The sequence below is a fragment of the Schistosoma haematobium genome, chromosome 4, assembly GCF_000699445.3.
Source record: "Schistosoma haematobium chromosome 4, whole genome shotgun sequence".
Lineage (NCBI taxonomy): Eukaryota > Metazoa > Platyhelminthes > Trematoda > Strigeidida > Schistosomatidae > Schistosoma > Schistosoma haematobium.
Window position 1 is genome coordinate 21,255,173 of NC_067199.1, and position 15,992 is coordinate 21,271,164.

General features: G+C 36.4%; 2 protein-coding genes across 4 annotated transcripts; one reads left to right on the forward strand and one right to left on the reverse strand.

Annotated features, from left to right (window-relative positions):
- Window positions 1-1,189: 1,189 nt before the first annotated feature.
- On the reverse strand, window positions 1,190-9,436 carry MS3_00007636 (uncharacterized protein; the record flags this gene model as incomplete). The annotated part of the gene is made up of 2 exons (XM_012937267.3): window positions 9,008-9,436; window positions 1,190-1,495 (listed from the first exon to the last, which is right to left on the reverse strand). The coding sequence occupies exons 1-2, from the start codon at window positions 9,236-9,238 to the stop codon at window positions 1,190-1,192; spliced, it is 537 nt and encodes a 178-aa protein (XP_012792721.2). The 5' UTR covers window positions 9,239-9,436.
- A 140-nt stretch (window positions 9,437-9,576) lies between these two features.
- MS3_00010922 (uncharacterized protein) lies at window positions 9,577-11,530 on the forward strand. Of its 3 annotated transcripts, XM_051219333.1 has the most exons (5): window positions 9,577-9,618; window positions 9,657-10,381; window positions 10,418-10,750; window positions 10,788-10,892; window positions 11,315-11,530. In XM_051219333.1, the coding sequence occupies exons 2-3, from the start codon at window positions 9,667-9,669 to the stop codon at window positions 10,585-10,587; spliced, it is 885 nt and encodes a 294-aa protein (XP_051066494.1). In that variant the 5' UTR covers window positions 9,577-9,618; window positions 9,657-9,666; the 3' UTR covers window positions 10,588-10,750; window positions 10,788-10,892; window positions 11,315-11,530. The 3 variants fall into 3 exon arrangements, with proteins under 3 accessions (XP_051066494.1, XP_051066495.1, XP_051066496.1); XM_051219334.1 differs by having other exon boundaries at window positions 10,418-10,892; XM_051219332.1 differs by lacking the exon at window positions 10,788-10,892 and having other exon boundaries at window positions 10,418-10,567.
- Window positions 11,531-15,992: the final 4,462 nt, after the last annotated feature.

The window sequence follows — 15,992 nt, forward strand, 5'->3', positions numbered from 1 at the left end:
TTTGTCAACCACAAATTCTCCCGAGTAAGTAGGATAGCCTATCAGTCTTCATTAGGATCCCAAATCTTTGATGGCACAAATCGAGAATGTAAAGACAATAATTTTCTTTTTATTTCACCACCTAAACAGTCACTTATTCAATATGTTCATCAAAGGGTAGGGTACTAACCAATTTGGTGTGTTTTTTATTAGGGGACATTCGGTATTGTGTGATCAGGTGAAGTTGAAATAATCTAGCGACAATAACTGTTACCCATAGGCTAAACGCTACTCGTTAAAATCCTCTAGAAGACAAGGCCAGAAGTGTTACTGTTGACTGACTTTGCTAATGAATGTATCCTATATATGATGTATCCAGAATACGGCATAAATTTGAATAAATTAAACGATGGAATTCTGTTTCGGAGAACCCAGTAGTCTCAACATTTAACTCTGCAATATATAGCCATCTTGAAACAATACTAATGGTAATTATTTTCTTAAAGTCTGCATGGGTCTTAGTTTCATCATACATGTTTGATCATATCAACAAATAAATGACAGATTAAGAGTGACTACACAAGAATTTTCAAGCAAATACTAATATAACATGAGAATAATGGGTGAATTCGATACACTGGAACTGTGATCAGGTCAAAAGTAATATTTTCAAGATGGAAAGGTTTCGTCAAATGAATTGTGATAACAGAAGTAAATAGCTAAAAGATTCTAGAACTTCGGGTTTTTGACCACATTTAAGTGAGTCACTTTCCGCACATATATATAGCATGCAAAACAAATCAATATAATATATTGTCTTATAAAACATTGCAGTGAATCTTGCTACATAAAATTTTATGACTGCCAATTTCTGATTTAAGTGAAATCAATGAATGTTTCATAGTTCATTTCAAAGATAGAAATTATTAGATAAGTAATGTAGAATAAATGAATTAAGAGAGATTCAGAACAAATATGACAATTCTGAAATATTAATCATTTAAAGCATGATAATTGTTTATCTGTATTCAGATAAATAGTTGTAGTAGTATGACAAAATATTAGCAAAATATTTTTGTCATCCTGATCAATATTATAAACGTTGAAAAAAAACAATCCAATATGACCAAAAACACTTAAGTGATCTGAAAAATGTTTCATGAGAATCTGTGTATTGAGCACTGAATATTCATCTTGCAGACCTTTATAATCAAATCCCATCCATTTCAAAGTCGGTGACTGAATTATTCCTATTTTCACTACCCACTAGTTCAACTCCTGGACTATTCAAAGTTGAATTATTATGATGACCTTCAGTAGAATTTAACCATTCTTTAATGTGTTCTGTAGATGATGTTGACGAATTTGAAGTTGATGATAATGCCGATGTGATTTTATTCAACTCATTCAAGTTAGTTCTTAGACGAGATTCAGATATTTGAAGGGATCTTTCCAATTCAGCGATAGTCATTTCTTCTGTGTTACCATTATTTACTTGGATCTCCGCTGTTCCATCCTAAAACAAAATGAAAAGATTGATATCCATTGGTCTTTTGGTTGATAATACAAATTACAATGACACTCACAACTTATATGTAACAATTTTGTTAGTATGCAACTTATTTCTAGCCGACGATTGATGTAGCGCTGTAGTAGTTTCGAAAAGAACGCACATTTTTGAATTATGATTATGATATTCTAATAGATATACTTTGTACAGCTTGTTTAGCAACTTTCGTTATTTTAAAATAAATAATGTTTTAGAATATCATGCTTTTCATTGACTTTATCTTCAAGGCCTACAATTATACATATATAATTTTAACGCAGCTATGGCCAATACAAGTCATGCATGCATAAGTTGTGATTGAATTATTTACTGTTATAGAATAAATTAATCAGTTTTAAATCGATTACGGCTTAAGTACTCAACACCACCTGGTCATTCTTGTCAGTACCAACTTTGTAAGTGAATATCCACATTTCTACTTGTTGACAAAAAAATACGTATTGAATTGTAAAATAGTAAGTGAATTTATATCACATAGCCCTATTCTATTTATTATTAATTATTCATATCTTCATTTGCTTATCTAAATATTTTCGTTGTGTTATAAGTCCTATGACATAACAAATAGGTCAGTGTAACTTTCGTAATTTCATACATTTTGCACAAGAAGTTTGTAGTTGTACTAGTTTAGGACTATTTAGTTGTGAGCGTTTATCTACTATCACTCCGAGAGCAATATAAACATGCTAATAACTGACAGTAACCCTATGACCACTCACCATATTGTAGTCAACTCTTGTAAACGCATATTTGCAGTAATAATACACTTTGGTGCTGGCGACTGTTCGTTTCCTCTTTAGTAGATTCAGAAAATCGCCTCAGAAATAGAGTTCATTTTAGAGCTCTTTTATTTTCAGAGGTGCTCAAAATGAGATCATTCTCTAACAAATACTGTTTTGGCGAGACTCTAATTAATGGACGAGTCAATCAGAGGCGTTTTAGGGATTTCAAGGTTACGGTGCCAACTTCAGTGCTTAATGCTAACGTACGATCGGTTCACAGGGAATTTTGTACAAAACGTAATAATTGAGTGGCTATAACAAATAAAACGGCGGGACTATAGTCTGTGGACGAAACAATCAGGTATAAGATAATAGATCTCAGATTTTAACGTGAAAGCCTTTCATCCATTTGGCTAAATAAATTTCTGGCATTATAGCTGATGTCAGTTCGTGATGAAAACCCCATATATAATTCCTAACTAAGGCAAATTATGACAGTTATCGCGAACTGGATAACAAAAGCACCAATAACACTGGCTACAGCCAGGTACTACAATATATACGGATGTTTGGAGAGCGTACAGACTCCTACATATGCTTGGTTATGTGTATCGTGTCGTTATCCACAATTTGTAGTTTGTGCACTCAACAACTGGAATGCACATAAACAATATTGAAGCTAAGTGGTCGAGGCTGAAAGAGTTTTTGAAACTTTGTCATGGCTCCAGAGGCCGACTATTCTGTAGCCGTATGGATGATTTCCTCGGTAGGACTCTAATTTATGGACGAGCCACTCAGAAGCGTTTAAAAAGCTTCAAGGTCACGGCGCTATTTTCAATGCGAGATGCTCACATTCGACCGTTTTACAGCAGATTTTAGAGAAGAGGTGATTGTTGAGAGACTGCAGCAGATGGGACTATTAAGACGTTCCTGTGTCTGTGACTGCGGCAATCAAATGACCGCAACACGATGTGCAGACTACCATGATGACACTGTGTTTCGTTGTACTATATGTTGGACAAAAAAATCTGCTCGAACTGGCACTTTTTTTGCCCGGTCACGGCTAAGGCTATAACAAATCATGATAATCGTTGCAAATGGGATCATAAAGTCTCCAGTAACATTAGCTGCGGCTTTTGCAGATGTTACGGAAACTTCCGCCGTTCAGTGGTATGAATATTGTCGTGATATATGCGCAATGAAAATGACACGAGTACATGAATCATTTGGAGGAGTTGGAAAGATAGTGGAAATAGATGAGGCGGTAGTTAGAAAGCGAAAGTACAATAAAGGACGTTTTATCAAAGAAGATTGGGTAAGTAGCACTTCCGTGAATATACTTGACAGGTACTTGGGTTTTACGATCGTTCAACTCAAAAAGGACATTTTCAAAGAGTAAGAAACCGTCAGGTAACGACAATCATACCAATCATCAAGGAGTACGTTCAGCCTGGCACGACGATCTATACCGATGATTGGAAAGCGTATAGATGCCTCTCGAGACTAGGTTTTGTGCATCATTTTTTGGTGCACAAACGTCATTTTGTTGATCCAACGACGGGGGTCCAAACAAACAATATTGAAGTCATGTGGTCTAGGCTGAAGTATTTTTTAAGACCCTACCACGGCTCCAGAGGACGATTATTGTGGAGCCATATGGACGAGTTCTTATACCGCACGCACTATGATTTCAAACCTTCTGAACCTTTATCAAACCTCAACAAGTTCTTAAATCATGTTAAAGAAGAATATCCATTGTAATTCATCAGTTTTTTATAATATATTTTTACTTTATACTAACTCTTCTGATTGGCTAATGTTCTTAAGGTCACTTAAAAATACGTTCCAAGGTCGTCCATAAAATAGAGTTTCACCGTTTCCTCTACTGCATACATTAGGATTTGGGGACCTCTGAACCTATTTCTGACCTTGACAAGTTTTTGAACCATGTATAAGAAGTGAATCCACTTTATTTCCTTGGTTTTGTATAACATATTTTTACTCTATGCTAGCTGTTTGTTGATTGGCTAATATTTCTCAAAGTCGCTTAAGATTCTTTCAAAGGTCGTCCATAGATTAGAGTCTCGCCACTGTTTTAGAATTACACTAATCATCACCAAACTTACTTAGGAACAATATCATCTTGTTCGCCAGCAAGCGACTTTTAGACTAACAGATTATGATAGATTTTTAATTCAGTACAATACTCCTGGTTTTGAGATCGACTTTTTCATCCCAACCAACCTTTTTTTAATTACTACCACTTTCATTGATACCATCATTGTGGTACTTTACTACTGTTTTTCAATAATTAACAGTTTTATCGTTTTATTTACTCCATTCTCAGCCATATTCACATGTCATTTGTACTTAGTTTTATCGTTATCTCCCTTATTAATTCCGGTGTTTATTGACATGGAGAGCCAATCAGAAGCAGCCTAATGAGGTCAGTAAATGGCAGCCAGAAGTAACCTAATAGATGAGTGAATTTCGCTAGCTAAGGAATGGATCAATTTCCCAAGTATTAGAGTGGTATATGTATGTGTGAGTATTTGTGTATTTTGTTCGGTAGACCATTACACCTTCTCGCTCAATTAGTCAGATTTGGAGTCAGAACGTATCATACAGTATGTCACTGTCAGATTTTGGACACCTCCCGTCACAACATTTATAAACTGGACTTTTATGAAGATGTTATAGTAATGTTACAATTTTTCCTAATTAATGAAGTAATTTATTTTACTGACCTATAAAATTACAACTATATAACAGTTTTTCAGCTTATACGAGTCCCTGCGTATGTTAGAATTGCAAAGCACATGAAAAAGACTTTGCTTCATCGCATGATGTTTGTTGTACTTAGTTTAAAAAGCCTACTAGGAGCATTTCACGGTAATGACATTCCTCAAAACAAATAGTTTAATATATTTTCAGCAATTATATTAACCCAGGTTGATTTACTGAACCTAAGTGGCTGAGAAGTTCAGTTAAGCATGGATGTCACTCCTCGGTATCACTCAAATGAAACACTCCAGCAATCCGATCGATGATCAACAATCTAGTCTCGCACTCGTCCACTTCCGTGTACAATCAAGGAAATCATTCCTCCGATCAATGCATTCTTCAACACAATATATGGGTTCTCCTGAGTATAACGTTTAACACAACTTGGGGTCAGTATCGCTTTGTCCTGCTGTATTAAATCAATTTTATTAGTGGGCCTCATTATTGACTTACATATATCTGGATTCTACACCACATCATGTACAATCACACATCCAAACTCATAGAAACTTATATGCCTTCGTCCTCCAACTTACCCAATTTTCAGTGAGAAACACAAAGTCACTGATCTTGTTTTTTCTAAGTTAATGGCGTGACAACTAACATTTACAATTCATAGCTCTTGTAAGGGACTGCCCGCGATAATTAAATGGGTGCTTCAAAATATTAGCATTTGGCTCTAGTGTCACTGAATCCCCTTATATGACCTTCCTTAACACTGTTTACTGACGTGCATCACTCTCATTTCTAGTTTACAGGGATAATTTTACCACCCAATTTCCATATCCTCCTGAATTTCATAATGTGTTACCTTACTTGTACCGTTTTTATTGACAATAATTTTGTTTTATTTAACATTATGTACTACCAGCTGTCATAGTGGCTTTTAGCTCTTTGATTGTTTTTTTCTAAAATGATTGATTTAATTGACACCCTTGTCACAGAAGTTCATTTTTCATTTTTAGAAGCATCCATTGTTGTTGACCGTTTTGGTCATTCACTTTAAAGTGAGTTAAAGTGTCCTATCTTTCGAGATAGAACTGTGTTTTCTACTTGGTAGGAACATCTTTATTTTTGACATGATTGCATAGGGGGTTTGAGCTATTCATCATCACACACTTTATCACCTAACTGCTGTGATTTTGTTAATCCGTCGATGAGTGTTTAGCGAATTAGAATATTGGATTGTATAGAACGTAAATTTGGAACTCAAGAGTTTCAGAACTTTACAGTCTGCCCTATCGAAGGGAAGCTCCTGAAATCTTAACTACTTTTTTTCTATTTTCTTCTTTTTTGCTTAAGTGGTGTTATTGAGCTTCGAATAATTTATACAGATTAGTTTCAAATTTCGATTTGGAGGCCCCTCGCGTTGTGAAAACTAGCCATAATATGGGAGTAGACGTATAAACTGGTCCAGAGTGCACAGAACAAATTAGATAACCATTTTGGTTGGTAATTAAACTGGGATTTTAGTAAGCTTGTGAAAAATGGGATCGCTTGAATACAAAGCTTAAACATTGATGAGTAAGTTGTCGATAAACACCATACTCAGAACTGCGAGATGATTATAGTGTTAAACCAGCATTAAGAAGTTATGAGAATATTTATACCCAATGAGGTGAGATGTTTCTCTAGTCTCTTAAGAGTTCCCTGTTTATGATGCACGTAGTAGGACGAGTTAATTTCATGAAATATCGCGTCGGGCATTAATGCTAAGTAACCTTTACAAAGTATCAGACTATGATACCAGAAACGAATTCGTACTTGACTGTGAACCACTATTCTTGGTTCAGTGTGTTACGCCTTTTCATAGTATCCTGTAATTACAAGCACTGTCATGTCGTTACTATGAAATTGCTACTATGGATGCTGGAATGAGTAATTTCGAGATTCTCTTGATAAGTTCAATGCTGATCTGTTAACCGTGTGCAAATAAGCACGAAATAGGAGCACAGTTGACTTTATGAGTTATGAACCGTTCTGCAATTGGCGAGATTAAAAAGCTAAGTGTGTTGTCAATGATTGTCATTTGGACTACGATCCTCGATCACAGTACAAAACCGTAAGAATCTTAATCAAATATAGTGCTTCTGACAACCACTTGGTTTCAAAGTAATGTAAAAAGAACAGGAAGCAGTCACTTCAACTTTCGTACACTGTATGTTGGTGCTACATATAAGTCAGTCAGGTGTGAAAATTCGTATCTTAAGTAGTGTCCCAGAAACAAGATACAGAGCGGCAGTGCATTACATATGTGCTACAATAGATACTGGAATCTGCTCAATCCTTGTCCTGCTGAAGGTAGGGTTAGCACCCCGAAGAGGATCAAATCATACCATGTTTGGGAATTGGAGAGACAGGTGTTGGGGGTTGCAGACTCTTAGAGTTGCGATTCGAAATAAGTAGCGTAATGTATCTACCGCCACTCTATAATTAGACCCAGACACAGTTACACTAGACTGACAAACTGAAGCCATTCGGATTGTAGGCCGAAATGGAGTTAGTCCAGTCCGATCCATAAGATAAAAGTGTGCATCTGCAAGGCTATGTATTTCTCCTGTTATTGACTAATCTTCCTGAAAGAAAAACAGCATTACTTTGAGTGTGTGAAATTAAGTAATGTTGTAATACTCTAAAGAAGACTCCCAAGGAACTGAGTAACGAAGTTAAGAATAAATGATAAAGCATCATTTCTCATTGGAAGAACAACAGTTTCAGGAGCTGAGTCGGTGTTATGATTTCAAGTTAGTGGAAAAAATATATTCAAATGCAGAGAATCACTGTACTGAAATCCATGCAGTTTTAAGACTGCATGTAAATACTATTAGTTCCGTTACACTATCACTTTTATATACAAATTATGATAGCCTATTTTATTGATATGATCGGAAAGATACAGAATGCTTAGGTCCGACATTTAACAAACACCATTCAGTCGCGCTGACTGATTTGGGTACATTCCTGATAAAAGCAGGAGAATGTATTTACTAAAAAAAACGTTGAATTTACACCTTACAGACAGTTAATGACGATAGGGTATTATCAGTCGGGACTTGGAAGCCTGTGGAGAATAGTACGTTTATGCTCTAACCGTTAAGAGTCTTGAGATAAGATTTAGAATATTTAGCTACCAAGATAATTAACCATTTGCTTCATTAAATACTGTTATTATTCACCCATAAGACTATCACTTCAGTCAGCTGCCCATATTTGCAGAGAGAGACAAACTTATCACATAGAAATGTTCAAAGCAGCTCGATTACAGATTTCACGTTGGTTGATAATGTGAATTACTTTTGGATATATGCCACACCGGAATGGTGAAGTTGTGAGTTGTGGACTGACTACCGGCTGGTTGACTATTAACTTTCACGATATTTATTCATCCAGTAAGACCGTCGAACTCAATTCTTAGCAAAGATCCTACTAGTAAACATGGTTAAAAAATAAGGTCACATAGAAGTTCTCATCGTTCGAATTGATGCAAATATACTGTACTTTATCCATTGCTAACTGAAAATAGAATTACATTATGATGGTCCTGAACCCATAGATAATGATTAGTGGGATCAAACAGATAATTCCGTAATTTGAACAGTCTATAGAATACACCAGAGGTTTAGTTATCGATGTATCGGCTATTAGACGTCAGAGGTTACCATTTACGACAAAAAAAACCCGATATACTTTGGCGTGAAACTATGGCTGGATTTATATTAGGCTACTCACTATGGGCTAAAAATTTCACATATTAAGGGGTGCTGATACAGGAAGTAGCGTGGACGTGAAGTCAACATGTAACCTATAACTTCGTGGCTAGCTAATTACTAAAACTTAATTATTGAGATCTAATGCTCCTGGACTTGAAAATAAATTTGTCATTCGAACACATCAATTACAATTCAGTAATACACAGGCTAATCGAAAAAGAACTGAGATTTTGAACACTCACGTCTGGATAAGTTTCTTGGACTTCAAATATTCCATTTGTGTTACATCCATCACCAGTATTGGTAGTCAGTTTATGAGGAAAATCAATATAGCTTTCTGATATATCATAATAAAATTTGTTCTGTTCGTCATCTAGGATAGACAAAATCTGGGTGAAGAGAACATTGCAGATAGAAGAATCAACAATAGTTTCATTAGCTGTCTCCTCTGTTTGAACAGCTATGGAAGACATGGATTAGTTGATAATACAACAACAATGTGGTGCACATAAACGTGAATGAAAGGTAGGCAAATCCTAACACGTGATTGGTCGGCAGTTATAATGCATATCATTTGAAAACAGGCAGAAGAACTGCTTCACTGAACCACAAGAAAGCACTCATGAGAATGTAATCATTAAGATACTCGTAGAAGTGTATTTCATTTGTTCAAACTATCACTTTCATCAAGACAGCTCAAACGTCATCAAGATGATAATATCAACAGTATCAATTTCAGAAACATATAAATGTGGATAAAAACGGCAAATAAAAAAAGTTGATTTGTTTTTTTATTTTAACATCCGCTCGTAGTACATCACCTCTGGCGCCATTTTGGTCCGTTTGTCTAGAGGTTAGTTTCCATCGTGTACTGGTGTTATGTTTGTCTAGGTATATTAACATGATGCGCCCGTTTATTGATTCTAAGGCTGACCAGGATAAAAAGTTGTTCATCGGCGGTTTAAGTCCTAAAACAGATGAGAACTCGCTCAAAAATTATTACGGTCAATGGGGTGAAATCATTGATGTTGTCGTTATGAAAGATCCTAGATCTCAGAAATCTCGAGGGTTTGGTTTTGTGACATATAAAGATTCCTCGTCCGTTGATGCTGCACAAAACAATCGCCCACATACTATAGATGGAAAGGAGGTGGATACCAAGCGTGCCATGCCCAGAGAGGAAACAAGTCCTGAGGTTCATGCTGCAGTGAAGAAAATTTTTGTTGGTGCTTTAAAGAAGGATGTAACAAATGAGGATCTTAGTGATTACTTTTCTCAGTTTGGGACCGTAACTGATGCACAGATTGTTATAGCTAAAGATACGAATACATCCCGGGGCTTCGCATTCGTTACTTTTGATGACACAGATGCAGTAGACAAAGTTATTTTAGCTCGACCACATACTATCAAAGACTCCAAAGCAGATGTACGAAAAGCACTCAGCCGAGAAGAAATGAATAAAATGAGGTCAAAACCTGCACCTGTGAGGACAGACTATAACGGTGGTGGCTGGCACGACAATGCAAACGGAGGTTTCCAGCCTCAATCATGGGATCAGGGCTACAATCAACCTTACGCACACCAACAACCTTATGCTTATAACGGAGCAGGCTATGGTAAGTAACCAGATTTGTCGCTAACATTACGCTCAGGTTATGGTGGTTACGATGCAGGTTGCCCTGCAGGTGGTTGGCCTAATGCTTCCGACGGATTCGGCAATTATCAGCAACAAGCCTATGGTGGTGGTCCGATGAGGGCGACACCTGCAAATGCACAGTATTCCCGTCCTGCTCCATATTCCGGTAATGGTTGGCAACGCTGACGTTAATTTTGTTATTTCAATACCAAACGCCTAGTGCATTTTGACAACTTTTTATCACTTGCTGTAAAATATACAAATCAGTTATTCTGCTATTGCCTTGTACTCCCAGCCGCTTGATGCTAATGTTGAGAAGCTAGTTAGGTCGCTATTGGAAAAAGATAAGGTATGGCACATTTGCGACTCGTCACATCGATTCCCAGTTGTATACTCAATATGGAGAGGAAGCTCCCGTGAGACTCCATGGAGAACTGGATTGTGTTGCAGCAAGGAGGTTACAATCAATTCAAAGGTGGTCAGCAAACAAGGTGGGTTTGAAGCTAGCGATTTTGGGTTGCACTAATTCTGTTCTTAAGCAAGAATTAGATGGCACGTACTAGTTTTCAAATTCTTAAGTACATTTAAAGATTTGCTAGGTTAAGCATTTGGAATTTTAGTCTTTAGGTATGTAGGTTGGTGCGATTCAACCTCTAGTATTTATAGCTCTAAGGCCCTTGTACTGCTTTCATGTCGTCGAACCAAGTAGTAGTGTATTTTATGTGCGCGGTGTGCCGATACCTGAGGTAATAACCATATCGTATTTCAGCCTCCTTCATCACAAACCTCTCCAGTTACTTCGTTTCCGTTAAGTAAACTTAAAGTATTTCTGTATCAAGTTCTAGCTGCTAATAGAATAATTGAAAGCATTTCGTGATTTAACTAATCAAATGCTTTCGTCATCCACTTGTAGACGGTGAGCTGGACTCCTTACCATCTGGCTTAACGCGAGACGAGTGCAGCCAATTCTTGACATCAATCGACGCAACTGGTGAATCCGTTGGTTTTCTACACGATGGTTGTGTTTTGTTTAGGGATATTGATGAATAAAAGTACTTTGTTTCTACCTGAAAGGATTTTGTTTCAAAGTTTTTGAACAATATAACAGATACATTTTGAGAGATAAAAAGCATTCTTTTCTCTCTTGAAATTAGTGTTGCCACTATTTAACTCAAACTAGCACTGGCAATACAGTAAATTCGTGTTTGTAGATATTGCTGGAGTATTCGCGGCTTACTTTAGTGGTCCGGATCATACTAATTAATAAAGCGGTGATGATCATTAGTCGCTACAATACTGTAGTTCCCCAAGTACTGTTTTGGATATTAAGGACTGCGCATGATTGCTCCACTAGTTAAGGTGATGTTCAGAACGCTTTTTGAATGAAACCGAGTGAACCTCTGCTCGTGTAATATTACGTAGTTTATTGAGTGGTCCACTCTGTGCATGCGTTTAATTAAAACCAATGTGCATTAGTCGAGCACTCAGTACTACCATGGTTGTAATGCTATCTTGGTAATTGTGTTGTCATAGGCCGACACCAGTCAAGGTTTTCAAATAAATACTGACTATCCTTTCACTGGTAGCTCATAAAGCATTTAAGTGTTTGAGCTCGTTTAAAGCCATACTTTCAGTCCCTATTTATGAGGATTAAACTTAAGTCTCGGTGATTTGACAGTTGCAATCAAATGAAATTCACTCTATGTCAAGTCAGATATAACTAGTAGATATCTCACCTATTGGGGAGTTCTTAGAAGGACAAAACGAAATGTGATGTAGATCTAGAGATATAGGGTATTCTGGGACCCACACAGTTATTCGATATTTAATTGAGGTGATAAGAAACTAATATGATGTTAAATCTACTCAGAAGTATTAGGTTCGTAAAAAAAACCCACTTGGGTTCAAAAGGGTGAGTGGGGTTAACATCGCTTTATTCTTGCCCCAATATGGTCGGCTTCGTCTGTCTAAAAGACTTGATTGTTGTGGGCGGATGCCGATCAATTCTGTTAATATAAAAGCTCTCCTACTTGAATTTCATTTGTATTTTGACCGGAACCGGCATCTTTCGGGGTCTACTGGTTTCTGTCACATCGATCCCCAAGGATTTACTAACTAATTCTGGGCGCAGTATTGTATTTAGGTATATTCAGTCAGGCTCCCTTGTTTACTGAGTGCTAAGTAACCTTACAAGACAAATATCCTCAGGTTCTAACCACTATATTTTTTGTCCAATGACAAACCAGTCATCCCAGTTGTGTATGTTTCTCAGATTGGTTTTATTAAGCGAATTTTATGAAGTCTTCCGTATTGGTTATGCGTTATTGAGTTGTTCATAATTATTAGGTTTTGTTTTCTAGCTTGATATAGGGCTTCCCATATTATAAATCATAACCAGTTCAGGGTCTGGCACAAATAATTACCGGCTCAGATTCACAATTTAGCGAGCATCAGTTCACAAAGTGAAAGAGTAACAACGATGACATTTATAAACTGAACATAGGAAATATAATTCAAAAGTGACAAGATCGCATTGGGGTTAATATGGGATAACACTTTTGGTTTTCAGGAGAGAAAAGTGAACAACTGCATGAGTCCTTTTCAGTTGAGAACCCTGGGGCCCTTACTGTAGCCTACCATTATCTCGCGAACCACAAGTTCGGAGTCTGGAGTACGCGGCTCAGCTGAACGTCCGCTGGTGAACTGATTCCAAGTGTTGGTGTGCCCCAGCCGCCAAGTTCCCACATAAAAATAGTCTTCAAAAAATTGTATTGATTCCATGTATGTATATTTATGTCTAATAGGTAGTTTGGATTAATTTCTTTATGTTCTGGATCGATGACTACAACTGATTTGCATATTGAAATGTTGATTGCCATTTACGCAGAAGTTACCAGTACTGGTAAAGTTTCCATGCTTGTTCGTAAAATTTGGAGAGCGCTACATTATAGTTTTCAACTCTACCTTTGATGTTTAGCATTCTTTCATAAAAATAACGTAAAGATTAAGCGATATTTACAGCAATAGCTTGTTTGGCTAGGTGGTAGTTAAGATATTCCTAGTACCGTTTACAGATGAAATATTTCCAATTCATGCGCTCATCATATCACCTGTTCATTACAAAATGAAAGAATCTGGATATACTATTGACTGAACATATTTACCATGTCAAACATAATCTGGAAGTGAATGGGGACAATTTAAACAGTTTTTGAGTATTGGTTTCTTAAACCAGGTTAAATTGATAAAATTGTGACCACGTGGCAATATGTAGTTTAATCTAAACAAATTGTAAGAGTAGATGTATAAAGTAGTAACCAAGAATTTCGTTTAAGTTAGTAGGATGATTTGCGTCAAAATGTATATTGCTTTAAAGATAAGCCATCAACTTTGAATAATTTTTCGATCTCATTTGCATGGTAATAACAAATAAAAGCTACGGGAATGGTATCAAACTCATCTGTTATGTCCCTATCATAAGGTTATAATCGATTTCGAAGAAATAATTTCAACTGTTATTCTTTCTTGTGTGCGCATCATACCTACCAATGTTTGTGACTTGTTTCTCTCACATAATGAGACCATGTCGACTTCAGTCATGGCATCGTGAGTTGGTGTATTAAGTAAACATTATTTAGAAAATAATTGGGCGGATCGTGCTATTTATTACATATACAAACGTACCACGTTGAGTCTTCAAGGATTGGCGAACTCTTGGTTGTAAAAGCAGTCTGGTGTTGTCAGTGCTCCGTCAATTCTTGACTGTCGTGCTAAATACTCATGCGATCGATTATGTATCGCCGGTCATGGACAAACTACTCATATAAAAGGACGTTTAGTTCAGAATAGTTACAAGTTCTGGTTTCGAGCTGGTGATAGATATGGGTGGTAGGAATCTTACGATTATAAACCTGTTTTACAACAAAACTTTATTCCATTGACTTATGGACTAGGCATTTCGGTAAGTATCTGCTCTCCTCTTCCGAAGTTTTGATTTTCAGACAGTACTATGTGCTTCAAGCATGATATTAAGTATCATAATAAAGATCGAGTAAAACCTACTGTTTTCGTTAGTACTACTGAAGGCTATCATAAGACCAACACTTAATCCCGTAATTTATCCATGTGTTGCATTTAAATTTACTATCGTTATTAAATTAATGATCTCCGGTCCTGTAGTACAAATCATTCTGTTTCTTATACAGTTTGTAACTAATCTGGAACTGACAATCGGGTCTTGTAAATGTGGCACTTCACGTTATCTCATGAATTACTTTTCCAGCACATACTTAAGACCGTCTGTCTAGTGATAGACAGTTATCAGAAGTCGAAATATTCGTGGATGTAAACTTAAAAGTCTGGAGAACTGTGCTGGATGTGGTTTCTTACAGTGAAAATTAATCTGTCACTTGAAACAATCTTAATTTTAGTCTACTTCCAAAATATATCCACACTTCAGTAAAGGCGGTTCTCTTTTACACCTTTCGGAATCTGTCACCTGAGCTGTGGGCATGCAACAATCACGTACTCAACTTCAGGTCTGTTTATTCTCCTATGATACCGCTATATAGACGATTATATGGCCTCATTCTATATTACGTCGTCATGCAACTAAGAGATTAAAATCACTTCATATCTTTCTTTCTACTAACTAATTCTTTCTTCCTGTACTGTATCCTTATATGCAATCTTTCTCTTATATATTACCACCTTTGACCTAACCACTCCTATGAATCCGGTGTTCATCTTGCTGTGTTAATGAGGTATGGCAACCTGGGCCGATGCATAAATGTGCCTGGTCCTACGTTGTAGCTGACTGACTGACCTCATCATACAATTTGCATTTCGACAAGTTAGTCGATCTTGGCATTCTGTTGTTTGTATTTGAATGCCCTAGTAAATGCTATCTCGGTAGCATTTATGATAACCACTAAGTTGAAAATGGGTCTATTTGGATGGGATTGTGTTTGGTTAGAATTCATAGTTCTGTTTTCCATGTGTGGGATCTTAAAGAAACCGTTTTAAAGCTAATAACTAAATGCAGTGATGAAGGTGCTGCAGATTTTTTTTAAATTTAGGACTTGACCAAATCGATGGTGGAGGCCTTTTTGATGTATCGTCCATGGATAAAGGTTTTTATTATTCTTTCAATTGTAATGTTTTCGTAATCTCTTTTTCTTGCACATTTCAAATATATATTAAAAACAAATAATTCCCTAAGAAAGCCGTTCTCGTACTGCTCGGTTGTACTTTTCTAGTTTATATTAGTTTTTTTAACTTTCTGTATCACTGGAAGGTGTGATAACGTGAACCGTTACATACTAAATGAGATTTCATTTCCCAATCATTTATAAGTTCCTTCCTTATGCATATCTCGGAAATACTTTAGGATTCTAAGGGAGAATACAGAACAAGTCAAGTAGAGAAGAATAACTTCCAATCACCAGTTTTTCTGATGGCCATGATCATAGTAAACACTGCTTAACTTATGTATACTGATTATCTTTCTAAGTTTTATTTAATAATCGCATCATTTCTTATTAGCAGTTATTGATGGTCGGCAGCTCTTAATGGTTTTGTCAGTTAAAAGT

What these genes read in the sequence shown, in the direction of transcription:
- MS3_00010922 (XM_051219332.1), top strand. Translation starts at nt 9,667, where the DNA reads ATGATGCGCCCGTTTATTGATTCTAAGGCTGACCAGGATAAAAAGTTG. An exon ending in TTATAACGGAGCAGGCTATG is followed by an intron (nt 10,382 to 10,417) that starts GTAAGTAACCAG and finishes CATTACGCTCAG; the next exon opens with GTTATGGTGGTTACGATGCA. An exon ending in CCGTCCTGCTCCATATTCCG is followed by an intron (nt 10,568 to 11,314) that starts GTAATGGTTGGC and finishes ATCCACTTGTAG; the next exon opens with ACGGTGAGCTGGACTCCTTA.